The sequence below is a fragment of the Quercus lobata genome, chromosome 3, assembly GCF_001633185.2.
Source record: "Quercus lobata isolate SW786 chromosome 3, ValleyOak3.0 Primary Assembly, whole genome shotgun sequence".
NCBI classification, from domain to species: domain Eukaryota; kingdom Viridiplantae; phylum Streptophyta; class Magnoliopsida; order Fagales; family Fagaceae; genus Quercus; species Quercus lobata.
This window is the reverse complement of record NC_044906.1, coordinates 60,911,683-60,931,305: the sequence shown is the minus strand read 5'-3', so window position 1 is coordinate 60,931,305 and position 19,623 is coordinate 60,911,683. Positions and strand designations below refer to the sequence as shown.

The window sequence follows — 19,623 nt, the reverse complement described above, 5'->3', positions numbered from 1 at the left end:
TCATAGTAGTCCAGGAAGCTTTGCTAAGGATGAGGTCCTTCTCAGCAACCCAACGTCGAGGTCCGAAGATATGATTTACCGACAAGAGCAGCATTCCAAACCATTCCGTGGAGGAAGATAAGTACTAAAGATAAATAGAGAAGAGTATGGCCATGAAATATCTCCAGGAAAAGCTACTGCCTCCGCATTCAATGCCCGACAATCAACACTTTAGCCGCATTAATGAGGAAGTGATGCCTAAACAGTGATTTCCAGCCTTACAGCTGTTACCTAAGAGCTTTGGGGAGGGGGGGTTGATGGGATAAAGATCGACACCAGCAAATCTGACCTACACGTGGATGGTAAAGATGAAAAGGAATTGTAGTATATAAAGTAGAAAAAAGAATGAAAGAGAGGACGGGAGAGAAAAAAGAAAACAAAACTACTTCTGTAACTATTATCATCAAATATATATAAGAATAGAGTTCCTCGGACTGTGCCGAGGACAAATTTTCTTACTTAAACATACTCTTGTTTTGTTTGATTGACTTATAAACCAAGTCTAATTGTTTTTTCATTGATGAGAACCTAGTTCTTTGACTCACTTTCTACAAATTTATTGTCTTGGGCTTATTAGGCTTGAATCCAATTACTTTTTGGGTCGGGGATCCAAATCTAGTCTTTACAATTGGCGCCGTCTGTGGGAAGAACTAGTTGATCAGCGAGTGCAACGTTGAACTATGGTAGGATCAGGTCCACACTAGGAAGATCCACACCGAGCAAAATCCGCGGGTTCTCAGCACCAAGATGATTTCCTTAATCTTGAACATGAAAGAGATCGTGAGCGTGAACGACATCGAGAAGGTAGCGTGCACACCATGCATACTAGCAAAAGCTGTTCTCGAGTTGGAAGTCATGTTTCTCAGAGGCAAAACAACAACAGAGACATGTAGGCAGAGATTGACAATTTGAAAAAGCAGTTGCGCCATGCACAGCGGAAGCAAACTCCATCCAATTCTGACATGTCCTCCAATGATGAGGAGAACGATAATTACAGACAGAGGTCAAGAACCCCACCAAGCGAAACCTTCTCCTATGAGGAAGAGCACCCTCATAGATGTAGATACAAGAGCCCGCCTCGTAAGGGTTTGGGAAATGAGGCTATGGGTCAAGTGTTGAAGCAAATCTCCAAGTCACCTTTCACGCGTAGGATAGAGGGGGTAAGACTTCCTCGGCAATTCCATTAACCCACATTCACTAGTTACAATGGTCAGACGGACCCTATTGAGCATGTGAGTCAATTCAACTAGAGGATGGCTGTTCATTCTAAAAACGAAGCATTGATGTGCAAAGTATTCCCATCCAGTTTGGGACCTGTAGCGATGAGGTGGTTTGATGGTCTGATGCCAAATTCCATTAACTCCTTTAAAGAGCTCACCTTGGCATTTGGCTCACGTTTTATCACGTGTAGTAGAGTTCCTCGTCCTTTGGATTTACTATTGTCCCTGTCCATGCGAGAGGGGGAAACCTTGAAAATATACTCGGACAGATACTAGGAGATGTTTAATGAGATAGATGGTAACTTTGACGATGTGGCCATCAGTACTTTCAAGGTCGGCCTCCCCGCTGAGTATGATTTAAGGAAATCTCTGACTGGTAAACTTGTCACTAGTGTTCGTCAACTCATGGACCAGATTGATAAGTATAAGAAGGTTGAGGAAGACCAGCAGCAAGGGAAAGGAAAAGCTAAGGTTATCCCTTAGGAGAGGAGGAATTTTAGGTCGGACCGATACAACAACAACCGAATTCGGATAGACTTTACAGGGCAGTCAAGCTCTGCCAACACTCAGTCGGTTAATGCTGTGTTCCAAGAACCAGTGCACCAGGTGTTGGAGAAGATTAAGAATGAACCATTCTTCAAGTGACCGAATAAGATGGCAGGAAATCCCATGAAGCGTAACCAAAATCTTTATTGCCAATATCACCAGGATCAAGGGCATACCATTAAAGATTGCAGGAATCTGTGGGATCATTTGGACCAGCTAGTCCAGGAAGGGAAACTAAAACATCTTTTGCATCGTTCCAGTGGTCAGCAAGGCCAGACGAATCCAATGCTCACGAGAGATACATCCTCAAGGTCTCCTATTGGCACGATAAATGTCATCTTCGCTGCTTCAGGGAGGACCGGTTCATATCCTTCAAGGGTGATGTCTGTGGCTCAATTGCCGTCTGAGGAGTCCGATTCGGAGCCAAAGAGGGCCAGGTTGGATATCCAGCCGGTATTAAGTTTTTCGGAGGACGATAAAACTTGGAACCATACAACCCTATGATGGTGCATTGGTGGTTACTCTTAGGATTGGAGGATATGATGTGAAAAGGGTAATGGTAGATGATGATAGTAGTGCTGAAATCATGTATTCTGACTTGTATAAGGGGTTGAACTTGAGACCCAAGGATCTGATAGCCTATGACTCTTCTTTGATAAGCTTCGACGGGAATGTGGTCACTCCGAGGGGTCAAATTAGATTACCCGTACAGGCTGGCACAGCGGTGGTGGAGGTGGACTTCATTATGATGGATGCTTATTCTCCATACACAGCCATTGTGGCCAGGCCTTAGTTTCATGTCGTGGGAGCCGTATCTTCTACTCTGCATCAAAAGGTGAAATACCTGTCCGAGGGTCGAGTTAAAGAGATCATGGGGAACCAGTCCACAGCTAGGCAATGCCTGGTGGCTGCCCTATTACATCGGTCTGAAGTTGAGTCATCGGCCTCTGCTGAAAAAAGCTTATAGCAATCAAAAACTCCGGTGTCGCCTAATAATGGAGCAGCCAAGGAGGCGAAGTGTGAAGATCTAGAAAAAGTTGCTATTGGTGATAATCTGGAGAAGTTCTTTCACATTGGGGCTCAGCTGCCTCTTTAAGAGAAGGAAGGGCTGATAGAGTTTCTTCTAGAAAATGTTGACATATTCGCATGGGACGCCTATAAGGCCCCAGGAATAGATCCAGGCTTTATATGCCATCATTTAAATGTCAACCCATCCGTTACTCCCAAAAAACAACCACTTCGGCGACCATCCAAGGAACATGCTGATGCTGTTAGAAATAAGGTGATAAAACTCAAGAAGGTAGGAATTATCAAGGAGGTTTTCTACCCCGAATGGCTGGCTAACACTGTGGTGGTGAAGAAGAAGAGTGGGAAGTGGCGAGTGTGTGTAGACTTCACCGATCTGAGTAAAGCTTGCCCAAAGGATCCTTTCCCTATGCCTCGGGTAGACTAATTGGTGGATGCAACTGTGGGCCATCCTCAAATGAGCTTCCTAGATGCCTTTCAGGGGTATCACCAAATACCACCAACCCTGGATGATCAGAAAAAGACAGCCTTTGTCACTCCTATTGGAAATTACCATTACAAAGTGATGCCTTTTGGTTTGAAAAACACAGGATCTACCTATCAAAGGATGATGACTAGAATGTTTGAATCACAGTTGGGCAAGAATATTGAAGTCTATATAGACGACATGGTGGTAAAGAGTAAGGTGGTGTCCGAGCATGTAAGAGACCTCAGAAACATTTTTGGAATTATGAGGAAACATAAATTGTGCCTCAATGCTTCCAAATGTTCGTTTGGCGTAAGGTCAGGCAAATTTTTGGGCTATATGGTAACACACAGGGGAATTGAGGTTAGCCCCGATCAAATCAAAGTTGTTCACAGTTTGCAACCACCTCGGAATCCCAAGGAGGTCCAGAAGCTCACCGGAATGATTGCTGTCTTGAATCGGTTTATCTCTCAGTCAACCGATAGGTGCAAATCTTTCTTCCTTTTGATGAATAAATGGAAGGAATTTGAATGGACCGAGGAATGTGTATTGGCCTTCAAGCAACTTAAAGAATATCTATCTTAGCCACCTATTATGTCCATTCCTGAAATAGACGAGGTCTTATTCGCTTATATTGTTGTAGCCCTTCATGCTGTAAGCTTGGTGTGGATACGAGTTGATAGTGGGATACAATGGCCAATTTATTATGTGAGCAAGTCATTACATGAGGCCGAGGTCCGCTATTTGCCATTGGAGAAGGCCATTTTAGCGGTGGTACATGCTACACGAAAACTTCCCCATTACTTCCAAGTACACACAGTTGTTATCCTAACCCAGCTTCCACTCAAGTCTATACTCCGAAGTGTTGATTATACAGGGAGGATTGCTAAATGGAGCACGGTTCTAGGAGCTTTTGACATCAAGTACATGCCTTGGACTTCAATAAAGGGCCAAGTCCTTACCGATCTAGTAGCCAAGTTTGCTGAACTCAAGTTAGAAGTAGAGGCAGCAAGGCAAAACATGGATGGAAAATCGGTTGGCATGATCTCCTGACAAGACGCTTTATACTGGCAAGTATATGTAGATGGTGTAGCCAACCATAGAGGATCTGGAGTGGGGCTAGTTATAGTATCACCCTAGAAAATTACCATTGAAAAATCATTAAGATTGGGATTCACGGTCACAAATAACGAAGCCGAGTATAAGGCTCTATTGAAGGGAATGGCTATGGTTCAGAAAATGGGCGGAAAGACAGTAGAGATGTTATCATATTCAAGGTTAGTTGTGGGCCAAGTGAAGGGTGAATTGGAGGCTAGAGATGTGAGAATGCAAGAATATTTGGGTCAGGTGAGACGCTTACAATTAGGGTTTGAATCTTTTAGATTGTCATATATTTCTAGAAGTGGAAACACACATGCAGATTCCTTGGCTACCCTCGCTACCTCTTCGGCACAAGACCTGCCTCGGGTTATACTACCCTAAGTATTAAACAGAACATAAGTCCTGCGTGGCTCCTCGGACCACAAGCTTGGAGGAAATTAATCACTTCGTATTTTTACCTAAGTATTAAACAGAACCTAAGTCCTGCGTGACTTCTCGGATCACAGGCTTGGGGGAAATTAATCACTTCGTATTTTTACCTAAGTATTAAACAGAACCTAAGTCCTGTGTGGCTCCTCGGACTATAGGCTTAAGGGAAATTAATCACTTAGAAAGGACGCAAGACACGGGGGAAGAATTTTTTTCTATTGTTTGTACTAAGATATATTACTTCAACTACGAATAATGAATTGGAAATCTAGCAACACAATCTAGATTCATTCATGATGACAATAGAGTTAAAACAGTAAAAATAAATACCAAAGAAGAAGAAGTTCTATCATTCATTAAACTAAAAGGTAAATTATCTTACAAGCACTGGCAAAAGCCAAGTAAATGAAAAGACAGAAGGAAACAATTACAAAAGAAAACCCCACACCTAAAGTTCTAAGCTTTATCTTTGATTGGGCCTTTTGTGGGGTCATCAGTCTCGGGACGATCATCTCTAGTTTTGGACTTAGATTCGGCATCCTTGGCCTGCGAAACAACGTCTCTGATTGCAAGGGTGTCCTCAGGCAACTTGTCCTTAGCCGGTGACAGAGCCTTCTCATCCACTCCTTTCCCCTTAGGAACAATGGGATCAGGAACAGAAGTCTAGGTAGAAGGGAGCTTCTCAGAAGGATCCGAATCAGGAATCTCTCGAATATTCTTGGGGAAGAAGATATTCTCGATTCTCCTGAGCTTGGAGTCTGCAGGGACTCCCGCCTGATCCATGGCTACTCCCTAGGACTCGGTGCAGTAGACCCTGCAAACCACAGCCACCTCCTCGGTCGGCCTGGTCTTTGTGTCCTTCACCCCACGCTTATAAGAGGCTGCTACCGCAGCTTCAGATGCCTTTCTGGCCACCCGAGCTGCCTCTTTAGCCTGTTGCAGTTGCGCTTTGAGATCCAGGACTAATTGCTTCTCGATGGCCATGTTTATTTCAGTTGTGTGCAGCAGCTGACGCATGTCCTCGGCCTGCCTTGTTGTGGTCTTAAGGCCTACTTCAGTGCTGTCTCGGGCCTTAATGGTCTCTTTGACCTTCTCATTTAGGCTTTCTTTCTCCAGCCTAAGGGCACTGACGACTTTCTTAGCTACGAGGCAGGACTAAACCTCAGCGTTCACTTCATCTCAGGAGTTCTTCACCCACTCTTTGGCCACGTAGATTTGCTGAGTAACCTGCATAAAAGTAACAGAAGAATCGTCAGAACGTAGACGACAAATAGATAAATATAAAACCAGGAACTTGAACAATGGGGAGCCTTTGCTTTACCATCGCGAGATCCCTCTTCAATGACATAAAGAGGTCTTGTTGCCTCGTGATCCGGAGCCCGTCCATGTCACGAGGCAAGAGGAGGGGTTGCTGTAGAGCCTCAGCAAGATGCAGCGCTTGCGCCTGCTAAGACTCCCAGAGGGTCACGTCCTAAGGGATGGGAGCGCCATCAAATTCGAGCCAAGGGGACCAAGTGCGTTGCCCCCTCCTCTGTGCAGCCTCATCCCGGCTGTCTATGGACTTTGTCCTTTTGTCTTTAGGCTCCTTGCCTTTCTTCTGCTGTTTGGCCTTCTAAGGGTCGACCTCACCCTCCTCCAGTTCATCAACTAGCCTTTTCCTCCTTAAGTTTGGAATGGGTTGCAGTGCGGGGTCAGTAGGAGAAGGAGGTGGAGAAGGAAGACTAGCAGGGACTTGCTCCTTATGGACATCCTCGGAAGATTGCCCTTTATTCCTGCTAGACATAAGGCCTCTCAGACCAAATCTCGACTTTAGATCCATGCCTTCCTCTTTAACTTCTTGGCTTGTATCGATCCGTGCAACTATTAGTTTTGGGGAGTGAGCCATCGAGAAGCGATCTAGATCCGAGCCTGAGTCTGAAAGCTCTACGAGCCTTGTTGACACCTCACCCTCTTCGACGAAGAGGAAGTGATTGATTTTAGCTTCGAGGGATGAGTGCAAAGAGTCAATTCCCTCCCCCAAAGTGGCTACCTCTTGGGGAACACGATGAGCGGGCGGCTTGACAGGTGGCAAGTCTCTTCAAGCTAAAAACTCCGGTATAGAAACGTCGATACGAGCTAATCGGGGACTCCCTGTAATACCCCGATTTTGTCATCATTATTAATATTATTTTTTTAGCTTTGACAAGTGATGTGGATAAACATGTAATGTCATGATAGGATTATTTACATAGTTAGTTTTTGGATATGCTACATGTGAGGTGTAATTTTGTGGCCAACAAAGATTACTACCCAAAGTAAGAGATGAAACAATAGACTGCACAATTAGGTAACGTGTAGTCCTCATTTATTTTGTTTCAGTTATAGAAAGATTAAGGAATTAAAGCATTATTCTCCTTATCAGTTAAGGAAAAGGTTGAGAGAATAAAAACCTTTTTGGATAACAAGTCTAAGAGTTATTGGAATCCCTTGGAGTTCTAGCTTACCTAAATAGGTCAGTAGTTAATAATACCTTAAATTGAGGTTTATTAGAAGCTATAAAATCTTGGAAGGCTCTAGGGTTTCTTCATTATATTCATTAACCAAAAAATGAAAAGAAAAGAGCATGGACGGCTGGAGACATCATCTATAGATTATAGTTAGCACTCAAAGATTGATCTCTCATCAGGTAATCATTCCCTAGTCTTGGCAGTGGCAGATCTATAGTTTTTATTAGAACTATTGTCATATAGTATTTGGCCTGTGATTAAAGATGAATAGAATATCTGTTCAAGTGTATCGCTGCCATGATTAATTCGGTTATTATACTTTAGTGCGTGAAAGATTTGGTATGAAGGACTAGACTAGACTTTGAATACTTCTATTATATTACTAGTTTAGGATTGACCCTAAAGAGAAGGTGGTGTTCAATAATAACATGAAGTCTTGTAGTTGGTTTAATATGATATTTGATATATTGGTCGATTGTTATAGAATAACTAATAGGTATATTCGGATTAGATGTTTCTATGTATGGGAAATAATTCTGCCTATATTATGACTCTAGGAAAAAGAGAAGGTTATGGAGGATTATAGTGTTTTTAGGAAGTAGTTTATGATAATGAATTTTCATGCTTATTGATTAAAGTAATTTTCTGTTTAGAGCTTACGGAAGACTAAAAGTGCTTGGCTGTGTTCGGATATATTAGCAAGAGAGGTAAGTAATTTTGCGTAATATGCACAAGTTTTGTCCATTAGGTTCTTAGAAGTTAAAAGTTTTCAAAAGTTTGTCAAAAGTATTTTTGTATCATTGAAAGAGAAATTTCAACTATGAAATAATATTTTAAAGAGATACTTTGAATTTTAAATAAGTTTCGAATGTCCAAATCTCATTTTAAAGGTGATTTCTAAGCTAAACTATTTTTCATAAATAATTGAGTTTCAATGTAAGTTTTCTAAAAAGGTTCTTGTTCTTTAAATATGTTAAAACCAAGTGATTTCAAGGTCATATTCCTATTATCCAAATGGTATTTAAAATGTATCTTTAAGCAAATTTAATTTTCAGATTTACTCAAGAATTGTAATATATTTACATAAACTCCTCAGTTCTATTCGTTTCCCATGAGAGTCAAGCATCTTTTGATTTATGTTCTATTCGATATTGTGATCTTTGATATGCCTCTGTATTTGAAAAGAAATTGTTAATATCAAGTAAATTATTATATTTTGTATAAACTTTGCTTTGTGATATGTGACTCAAAATAAGTGTTTTTAGAATTGATCAGATATATTAGATATATGTGTAAATCCGCTCATAGGATTGTATGTGAGAATATGTGTTGATTCCTCACCAGCAGGCGTTAGATGTTGGTATCCGCTCACAGGATTGTATGTGAGAATATGTGATGTGTATATGTGACACTGTGCTCTGATCAATTATGTGTATGTGATTTCAAATGACTTTAAGATGCGATTATACATGTATTAAGTGATTCATTATATGTTTTGGAATAATTATTTTTGATATCATTGAATGAGTTTGTGAAAAAAATCAAAATACTCGTGCTTTGCTTGACTCTATTCCGTTGTGTATTCTGTATAATTACTTACTGGATGTGTGGCTCACCTCATCAATTACAATTTTCAGATTAAAGTTTACTTGGGGAACAGAACATTTGGATTGCTTCATAAGGTGCAAGGTAGAGCGTGGGAGTTTAGGCGAAGTCAATAATATTTGAAGTCTTAAAAGATTATTAGTTATTTTTTTTTTATTCCGCTTTAGATTTCACAGTATTTTGGAGATTATTCTAAATTTGTGGATTTTAGTTATTGTAAGAGATTTATCAATAGCATTGTTTATTTGGAGTTTTGAATTATGTTTAAATTAATCATGTTTATTGAGTGATATAAGTTCAGCAAGTTAGTCATGCATCTAAATTCATGTTCCATGGATTTGGGTCGTGACACTTTCGACCCTTATCGCTTGGCCCACGTCCACGAACGCACGGGATAGAGCCTCGTAGTCCAAAATAAGGTGAGCGGCCTGTAACTGCCCGTCCTCGCTCACAAAGATCTCTGACCTCAAGAGGTAGTTGAGAGCTTGGACGTTGACCAGGCTGATCCTCGGAGTGGTGTGCACTTTGTCTGCAAAACATCCCCAGGAAGGGTTACATCAGTCCGAGAGAACGAGTAGCCAAAACCAAGACAAAAACAAATAAAAGGAAAGCTCAAAGGACTAAGATCCCCGCCTAGGGACCTGATCCTAGAGTGTCCCACGTGGTGTTCTTGCCGTAACTGGGCAGTGAAGACCGTCGTGCCACTCCTCGGAGACGACCAGATAATCATCCTTCAAGCCTTTGTTGGACTTGGGAAGGCAAGATATCAGTCTCACCTCATCGGACCTAGATTTCAGGTAATACGTCTCGGAAAGGCAGTGGCACTCGTACAAGTGAACAACATCGTGCCATGAGAGGCCGAGATTCATTTGGTCATTCAGAGCGTTTACGCACCCTATGATTCGGAACATATTAGCGGCGCACTAGTAGGGGGCCAGCCTATGCTTACGCAAGTAATCCCTAATTATCCTACCCATAGGAATTGTTATTCCTCCTTCTATGAAAGCGATCATAGGAATGACGACCTACCTCGTTTCTTTGTCGGTTAAGATTTGTTCCGAAGGGCAGTACTCTAAACCCACTCCTCGCGGGATATGGTACTTGGCCCTAAACCCCTCCATACTGACCAGAGAATCTACTAAGCTCTTAAACTTACCCATCTAGGTAACCTTAAAGGGCGCGGAGAAAGATTTATAAATGAAAGAAGGCCGAGGAAAGCAAAAATAAAATGTGGGTAAGGAAATATGGAAAATGGAAACTTACGGGAATACGAGTTCTAAATCCCTCAAACTTTAAAAGATCCGCAAGGAATCTTTACAGGAACGGCTATGGAACTCAGGAACTTGGAGTATTTCGTGAGAGAAGATACTGAAACGCTCTGGGATGCTTGAATGTTTTTTCTAAAAAAGGGAAAGTAATCTCCCTCATGGGCCTTTTATAGCAAGGGAAAATGGACGGGATTAATCCCGCCCAAAATTTTAGAAGAATATCTGCTGTTGGTTTAGCGCCCCACCGTTGGATGCGAAGGGACATAGAGTCTTCTGGTGCAATTAATGGTGCCTCGCGGGCTACGAAACATCAGTAGCAGTAATGAGGCGCGTGAAACGATGCTCCCACACGTGTGAATTAAAGAATTGGAGTGACTTATCCATTAAGTATCAAAATTCTGCTCTTTTCTCCTTGGATAATAGGGAAAAACCGGAATTTTGAGGGGCAATTGTGGGGGCAAAGACCCCAAATCGTGTAATGGGCCTGGGGCCCCACCCGGGATGATTAACAGTGTCTGAGGAGAGGAAATGGTTGCTAAAGAGATTTCCAACTTAGCTCTCGTAGACAAGGGGTATTTGGAGGACTGTCCAAGGAGGAATGCCTCCTTGGACGTGATAAGCATGGCTCAAACATGCACTTTGGCTACTAGAAAGAGCTGCCCAATGGGCATTAGCGATAGGGATGTGCCCCACAGACCTACTGGAAAGAAGGAAATGCAAAATATCTAAGGAGAGGCTGCTGCTGTCGCATTAAATGCGTTGCAGCTACTTTTCTGGCCACATTAATGTGGAGAGGACCTGTGAACAGTGCTTCCTTGGCCACCGCAACTCACAGAAGGCTGAAAGGGGGTGTCCGATGGGACAAGCACTCAAGTATGGATCCAGATGATTAACAAGTGTAAGACCACGATGGTTTCAAGAGGGCTGCATAAGATAGAGAGTTCCCATGAGGAAGGGGGACGGAAAAAGGAGAAAGAAAGGGGGTAGCAATAGAAAGGACCATAGTCTTCAAACATAAATTGAGATATATTGATCTATCCTTCTCGGACTGATGATCTATGGATGTTAACACGTTTTACTTGTGTTTAATTGTTGTATAGCCCAATACTAACCGCTGTCCACTTGTCTAGACCTAGTTCTACAGCCCACCCTCTACAAATTCATTGTTTCTAGGCTCCTTAGACCAAGACCCCATAACTCTTGGGCTTGGGCTCCAAATTGTGACCTTACAATGGTAATTTGCAGAGAGAAGAGGAGAGGTGAGGGAAAGAAGATTAGAAAAATAGAGAGAACGGGAGGGTTTCAAACGGGAGGGGAGTCGGACCCAATGAAGTTCTGCTTTCTTCTCAAAAAAACAAAAACCCCTCCCTTTTAATAATTATATTAGGGGACTGTTTGGTAAGAAATTTTTAGTAACATTATTTATGTGTTGTAAAAATATACATGGATGAAAAAGTATGATAAAAATACTTATTATGGTATTTTTAGTAACAAGTATTTTTTTTCTCAAAAAAAAAAAAATACTTGTTATGGTATTTGAACAACAAATACTGTTTCGTAAACGATCATAAATTACCAAAAATACTAGTATTAGATGACCCACAGCAAATGTGGCAAATGTGGCAAATGCCAAATATTTGGCACATTTGCCACACCAAACACAAAAAACACCTCCCATCAGATGTTCTATATGTGCCAAATTTTTACCATTTGTGTCCGTACCGTTGCAAATTTGCAACGGTACGGACACAAATGTAAACTGAAAAATACTATTTCATTCGACTTTTCTCTCTCCTCTCATTTCTTTATTTGATTTTCTCTCTCCCTTCTCAGAATCTGTTTCTCTCTTTCTCCCAAGTTCCCAACCTGTGTTCTTCCTCTTCTCATAATCAGATGCGAGCAAGAAGAAGGCGGCGGCAACGGCCAAGAGAGGAGGAAAGGCAGCCGCGACTTTGTCGAAATCGGTGGCTGTGGCTGCGGCTGCGGCTGCGGCCGTGGCGTCAGATTTTCATCGATGGTGGTAGATGGGTTTGTTGGGTTTGCCATGGTGGTGATCGATGGTGGTAGATGGGTTTGTTAGGTTTACCATGGTGGTGAATCTCTCTCTTGGGTTCATCGATGGTGGTAGATGGGTTTTAACAGCGGCCAGTGGTTGGTGGATTTGGTGGTTGAAGGTGGTGCTTGGCGATGTGAGCTTGAAAGTGGGTTTAGTTGGTGATAGCTTTGGGTTTGGCAGGCGATCTCACCCTCTTCCTTCTCCTTTCTGTTCGCCTTTCACTCTACCTCTCTTTGGTTGTGGGTTTTTTTTTTTTTTGCTGCAATTTGGGTTGATTTGATATTGGTGAGTAATTGTGGTGGTTGGTTTGTAGTAGAGGTGTTGTTGCGGTAGTGGATATTGGTGGCTAGTGGTTGTGCCATTGATATTGTGGCTGTTGTTGATGATAATGGGAACGAGATAATATATTATTTTAATGTGTAGTAAATATTATTTTAATATATAGAATTGAATATTAAAACATCTGATAAATGGAATGTTATAAAATAATGTGATAAAATAATAAAATTGGTCTTTTTTTTTTTTTGAGAAAAAATAAAGTTGGTCTTTAATATGGTAAATTGATTTTTTTGACACATCCGATAAGGATGCTTTTACCGTGGCAATTATATATATATATATGAGCTTAAAGATATGAAAATATAAAAGAATTTGAAAAGGTGCTTTATAGCTGGTCACCACCATCTCGAAAATCATAGCTGGTCATCACCACTATCACGAAAATCAGTAAAAGTTACTGTCCAGTTGCCTTTGTTGACTAGGTCTGTTCTTTGTTTGGTCTTGCTGATGAGCGATGATTTGACTTAATAAATAACAGGCCGTGAAATTGTGGATGAATTCCTCCGATCTGCTATTCCTCTATCCTTTTTGTCCCTCTCTAATACACGGAGAAAGAACACTATTTTACTATCCATTCATTTGCTAAAAAGCAATTACTATTTAATCGGAACTGAACCCGGCGTTGTTTCAGGACATCAAGGTTTTCGATCTGTAAGTTCTCTTTTTTTCACTCTTTTATTTATTTCCTTTCACTTCGTCCTTGAATTGAAAAATGTACATATCAAATCGTCTCCAGTTTCTATTGAATTTTAATACAAGCTTAAGATTTACCAGTATATTTCCAACGGAATCCATGAGCACTCAAGGACCGTCAACGTCATCAGCGTCTTCTCCTTTTTCAACCCCTCGATGGAAATTCGATGTCTTTCTCACTTTTAGAGGCGAGGACACCCGCAATAGTTTCGCAAGCCTTCTATATACTGCTTTGAAACAGAAGGGCGTTTTGGCCTTTATTGATGAAAAAATGGAGAGAGGAAAACATATTTTACGAGAGATCTTCGAAGCAATAGAAGGATCGAGGTTTACGATTGTCATTTTCTCAAGAAATTATGTATCTTCGGCATACCACTTGGAAGAGCTTGTCCACATCGTCGGATGCAGAGAAAAGACGGGAATGAGAGTTCTGCCGGTTTTTTATAACGTTAATCCATCTGATGTGCGGAGGCAAAGTGGAATTTTTGCAGAAGCTTTTACTAAGCACGAAGAACGGTTTAAGGGGGACATGGAGAAGGTTCAAATGTGGAGAGCTGCTTTGACAGAAGTGGCGAATCTGTCTGGTTGGCATCTACAAGATGGGTAATTTCCTAACAAATTTATTTTTATGATGATATTTAAAAGAAAATTTTCTTTTTTAAATATCATGAGCTATATAAATAGCTAATAGAATGTATCATGATATGACTGCATGGAAAAATATTACAACAATTACATTAGTTTTTACTGACTGAAATATTGTTTTCGGTTAGATAAAATCCATAAAGTGCATTTGGACAATTTTATTCACAAACCAATTGTTTAAAGAATTAAAATGTTTACATAATTTTAAGAGGTAGTTAGGTAGAGCTGAGCTTCAAGGACTTTTGAACTGATATTTTTGCAGCTGCTCTGCTTCTCTCCATATTTTGCCTTCTTTTTTTTTTTTCTTTTTTTTGTCTTTTCCCTTTTCTTTCTTTGAGCTCTATAATTGGGAAGGCCACATATCTCGGGAAAGAATGGAAATTGTCCACATGATAAGTAATTAACAAAATTTGATGGATTTGTTTCAGTAAATATAATCATACAATTCTCATATGAATAGTTGAGTAGTTGTATCCACGTTGCCTGAGCTAATGAGTTCATATTTGTTTGGCCAAGGAATATTTTAACCTAATATTTTTCTTCATCCCAAAGATTTTATGACTGGTTCGGACCATCACTTAATTATTGTTCTATCATCTTCACAGGAATTTGTCAGAATCAATCAAAAGCATTGTAGAAATCATATCACAACATCTGCGTTCAAGTTTCACAAGCATTACTCGTAACTTCATTGGAATAGATTCTTCAATGGAAGAATTGTTCACTTTCTATTCAAATTTTAAGGACAATGTTTGCATGATTGGGATTTGTGGTATAGGGGGATCTGGAAAGACAACTCTTGCTAGAGTTTTCTATGAAAATTTTCACAGGTATTTTGGAGGTTCTTCTTTCATTGCTAATGTTAGGGAATATTCAGAAAAATTTGATTTGCTTCAATTACAGCAGCTGCTTCTGGCAGATATTTTGGAGGAAAAAGATGCAGATATAAGGAATGTTTATCACGGAGTTAACATGATCAAGAAAAGGCTATGTCAAAAAAAAGTTCTAATTGTTCTGGATGATGTTAACAAATTGGACCAACTAGAAAATTTAGCTGGAGAGCATGGTTGGTTTGGATTGGGGAGTTTGATCATCATAACAACTAGAGATAAACATTTGTTGGACCATCATGGAGTGCATAAAATATATAAGCCTAATCCATTAAACAATGATGATGCTTTAAAACTTTTTTGTTTGAAAGCCTTCAAAAAAGAGCAACCCGATGAAGGTTATATGCAACTATCCCAGGATGTTGTTTGCTATGCTAATGGGTATCCATTAGCTCTAATAACTTTCGGTTCCTTTTTGCTTGGAAGAACGATGGATACATGGAAAAGTGCATTAGACATATTTAAAAAATTTCCTAAAAAGGAAATATTTGACACACTTAAAGTAAGTTATGATGGCCTGGAGGATATGTGGAAGGAAATATTTCTAGATGTTGCATGTTTCTTTAGAGGAAAGATGAAAGATCAAGTAATAGAGATATTAGAGACCTGTGGTTTTGACGCAAAAATCGGAATACAAGTACTCATGGATAAATCTCTCCTAACCATAGAAAACGACACATTGCAGATGCATGATCTACTACAAGAAATGGATAAGGAAATTGTACGTCGAGAATCACGTGAAGAGCCTGGGAAGCGCAGTAGGTTGTGGCTTCATAAGGATTTGTTTCATGTATTGATGAACAAAACGGTAAGAACATTGGCAAGACAACATTTTATTTTAAGGGAAATAATGAATAAATACAGAACACAAGTTCATTCAAGAAATTAGTTCCTCAAGAAAAGAAAAAAAATGCAAGCTGATATGCATGTAGTTAAATAAGCACTTTATTCATGATATACAGAATACAAATTTCATCTAATTTCATGTTAATATGCTTACTATTTCTTGATTTTTGAAAATATAATGTGATTCACTTAAAAAAAAAAAAAAAGAATTCATCTTTCCTAAATCCTATTTTTTTACATTTTAAAAACATAATGTGATTGTGACATTGTTTATCTATTTGAATTGTAAAATTGCATGGTTTCTAGTTGCAATGTATAATTCTCAAATGAAAATAACACTTTTAGTTTATTAATAATAAAAAAATTAAATTGTTTCCAAGTGCTCAATTTGGCATTTTTTCATCCTTCACCTTCTTGAATTTACCAATGGTCAAGAGGAGGTTATATATGTGAAAAACTCAGTATAGATATTATTTGCCTCTAACACTATAAAACTGAAAATTTCAAGTGTTCTTAACTTTTGCTGTGCAATTCACTAATCTTTGCTTTTGATTCTTAGGCATCAAAAACAATTCAAGCCATAGTCCTAGACAAACCTGGAGGGGATGAGGCATATCAGCACATTGAATCCTATTCTGAAGTTTTTTCAAAGATGTGTAATCTTAGATTGCTTATAATTGATAATGTGCACATCCTAAAAGGCCTCAATCATCTTTCTAACAAATTAAGACTTCTTGATTGGCATGGGTATTCTTCAAAATGTTTGCCTTCCAGATTCCAATCAAAAGAGCTTGTTGAACTTAAACTGCAGTTTAGCAAAATTGAATATCTTTGGAGAGGTGTAAAGGTGATTATGTTCTTCTAACTGTCTTTTTATCACTTATTATTTATCTTTTCTTTGGGAGTTTCTTCAAATACACTCCCTTTGTAATTGAGCTTCATCCTTTTGTTAAGAAAAATTGTTATTATTTAAAAAATTTCTAACTAAAAAAGTTCAATGTTTAATGGAAGCTAATTATCCCTTCTTTTTTGGTTGAACAGTATTTAGACAAGTTAAAACTCATCAATCTTGGACATTCCTTAAACCTTATTAGGACACCCGACTTCACAGGGGTTCCAAGACTTGAGAAACTATGTCTTAGCGGATGCATAAATTTGGTTGAGATCCACCCATCCATTGGACAACTCAGTAAGCTTACTGTTTTAAATTTGGAATTCTGCCGATCTCTTATCAACCTTCCGAGCAGCATGGATGGTTTAAGGTCTCTTGAAAAACTCATTCTTTTGGGATGCTCAAAACTTTCCAACCTGCCAGAAAACTTGGGGAAAATCAAATGCTTGAAGGAACTTGATTTAACTGGAACCGCTATTCGAGAAGTTCCCTCTTCCATTGATATGTCGTGGATGTGAAAAGGAAATTTTTAAGTCAAGGCTTGATAGTGTTCATGATGAATTTGAAAATTCAGCAGTAGTAAAAGCTACCAAAATTATGAGAACCTATGATGACAGTAACGTGGCAGAACATAGTGCAAGTTGGAGCTTTCCTGGGGAAACTGAACGAGGTAACAACTATCTGACACATCCTTTTGGTTACAATTATTATCTTATTTTACTATATTTTCTTTGTAGCTGCAATATTGCATACTGCTTGTCTAGCATTTTGTGTAGATTTGGATTGTTTAGCTGTTGCATAGACATTTACTGGGTAGGTTTTGTCTTGAAAGAGTTTAGCCATGATCCTCTTGAAAATAGAAAAGCTTTATTTTTAGTTTTCGTCACTTTTCCTTGTGAATTACCACTGAGGGAGGTTTTGATGGTTTGAATAAACTGTTTTGTTTATTGGATGCAGGGGTGGAGGGAAGGAGGGGCAATTGCCCCCCTGCCTTCTCAAAAATTCTCAAATAGTAGTAATACTGTATTGTAGTGAAGGGTTATTTGCCCTTTGAGACGAAGGACAATCAACTTTTTACTTTGTTATATGTTTTAGCTTGTCAACAAGAAGCCAAGTTTTACATTCACATGGGAACACTTACATTAAATAATCGATCCCACCTAATTTCTGCACATTACTTTGCCGAATAGGACTGGAAAAAAAAATATTGAATAGGACTCTGAAATTAAAAACCAGGCAGTTGGCCTCCTATTTACAACTTTTTCTCTCGTTATGAAGCTTTTCAATCTCAATCAGAGTTTCTGCTATGAACCCAAATTTTAACAACTTAAAAGAGGAAGATAAAATGTCTACATAACATTTTAAAAGCATTCATGGCATTGGGGCATGTATTCAACTTGATAGGTATATTGCTATATTCGTAATATTTTTACATTAATTTAATTTCTCAATTTATTTTAAAGAGAAGCTTGATCATAATAATGAGTTCAGGCCAAATTCTAAACAAACTCATATCGAGGTAGATTTTGCAATTGAGTAAATCAAACTAGGTATGGAAAAATGAATTAAAGTTTACATTTTATATTACTTTTGTGTATGACAATAACATTAGCATATAGTTGTTTATTTATTTTGTCATTAGTATCACTTAATATTTCTTAAATTAATTTACATTAGCATATATTTCTTAGACTTAAATCTTGGCCCGACAACTAATCAAATCACAGTCTGTAAGACTACTAAATACAATACAAAATAAAAAATAAATTAGTCCAATGATATCTCCTAAATTGAATGGGGATAGGCGCATGAGATTATTTAGGTCAATTATAGTTTTTACAAAGTGATCCTTGGCCATTCTCAAAATGTAGGCCTAAACATTGTTTTTATTAAGCATATGTATTAGAGAGTAAACAATTTCGGAATCCCAAAAAAAGCAATACATTTCTTAGTAAGTAATCCAAATAAATTAAGAAACCCACAATTTAAAAGTAAAATGAATCAAATAAAAAATCATGAAATTTACTGATTTGGAGCCCAACGTGGTCAAACAGCTATAATTTAAATATCTTTTAAAATTAGAATTCATTGATTGGCACCTAGGAAAACAGAATTCCACACTTAACACAACATGGCTTAGTTATTTAGCATCACTAAGGTGAACTTTTTCATTTATAGAAACAAAAGAACTTTGAAAGTAGGGGATCAATATGATATTTTCTTTCATAGTAGCTAAGAGCACTCACAGCAGTGGAGCTAAATAGCTATATAGCTATTTTAGCTCCACCAAAATACAAAAAACTACACCACAGCAGTGGAGGTATAAGTAAAAAATTTTAGCTTCTTGCTACAGTACACATTTATAAATAGATGTGTACTGTAGCAAGAAGCTAAAAAAAAAAATAATATTTTATTACACTTCTCATTAAAATAATATTTCATTTTTTTCTCTTTCCGTTTACAGCTCATCTCTCTCTCTCTCTCTCACGTTACTCCCTCTCTGCTCTCTCAGACCAAAGCTCCTCTCTCATCCCTTGAATCCGTCTCGCCCAGTCCTCCACGCCGCCGACCCAACCTCTCCCATCTGAAGCTGATCTGCACAAAACCCAAGTGCAAAAACGATTGAATTATCGAAATTGGACGAAGACCCATTACTCAAAATTGAAAAACAAGAAATGGGTAAGCGTGAAAGGAGATAAACTCACAGAGGATGGTTGTCTTTCTGGCATTGTCGAGGCCGAGAACGAGGATCCGAGCTTCTCGGTTTCCGAAGAGAGTAGAGAACATTTTCGTAAACACGATACCCATCTTGAGAGATTAACTCTTAGTGAATGAAAATTCAGAACAGATCAGAAAGGTTTTGATTTGATTTTGGTTTGGTTCTTCTTTGAGATTTAAGATATCAAAGCAGAAACGGAATCGCAATGGAAGATGCAGAGCGTGGAAGAGGAAACGTGAGGTCACCACTCTCTCCGGTGCTGAAGATACAGTGGCCGCTTCTTCTTCTTCTTTTTTATTTTATTTTATTTTATTTTTATTGTTTAATGCTTGTGGGTTCTATAATTCCTGCACCTTT

At 39.0% G+C, this 19,623-nt stretch overlaps 2 protein-coding genes across 5 annotated transcripts; both read left to right on the top strand.

Annotated features, from left to right (window-relative positions):
- Nucleotides 1-1,913: 1,913 nt before the first annotated feature.
- On the top strand, nt 1,914-2,598 carry LOC115981201. The gene is made up of 2 exons (XM_031103367.1): nt 1,914-2,242; nt 2,334-2,598. Exons 1-2 carry the CDS (start codon nt 1,914-1,916, stop codon nt 2,596-2,598), a joined length of 594 nt encoding a protein of 197 aa, XP_030959227.1.
- Nucleotides 2,599-12,986: 10,388 nt separating this feature from the next.
- Nucleotides 12,987-19,145, top strand: LOC115979676 (TMV resistance protein N-like). Of its 4 annotated transcripts, none has more exons than XR_004089140.1 (6): nt 12,987-13,232; nt 13,356-13,877; nt 14,525-15,617; nt 16,215-16,502; nt 16,697-17,217; nt 19,060-19,145. XR_004089140.1 is itself a non-coding variant. In XM_031101739.1 (5 exons), the coding sequence occupies exons 2-5, from the start codon at nt 13,375-13,377 to the stop codon at nt 17,063-17,065; spliced, it is 2,253 nt and encodes a 750-aa protein (XP_030957599.1). In that variant the 5' UTR covers nt 12,987-13,232; nt 13,356-13,374; the 3' UTR covers nt 17,066-17,494. The 4 variants fall into 4 exon arrangements, 1 of the variants encoding a protein (XP_030957599.1); XR_004089139.1 differs by having other exon boundaries at nt 19,012-19,097; XR_004089141.1 differs by lacking the exon at nt 19,060-19,145 and adding an exon at nt 17,505-17,914.
- The last annotated feature ends 478 nt before the right edge of the window (nt 19,146-19,623 follow it).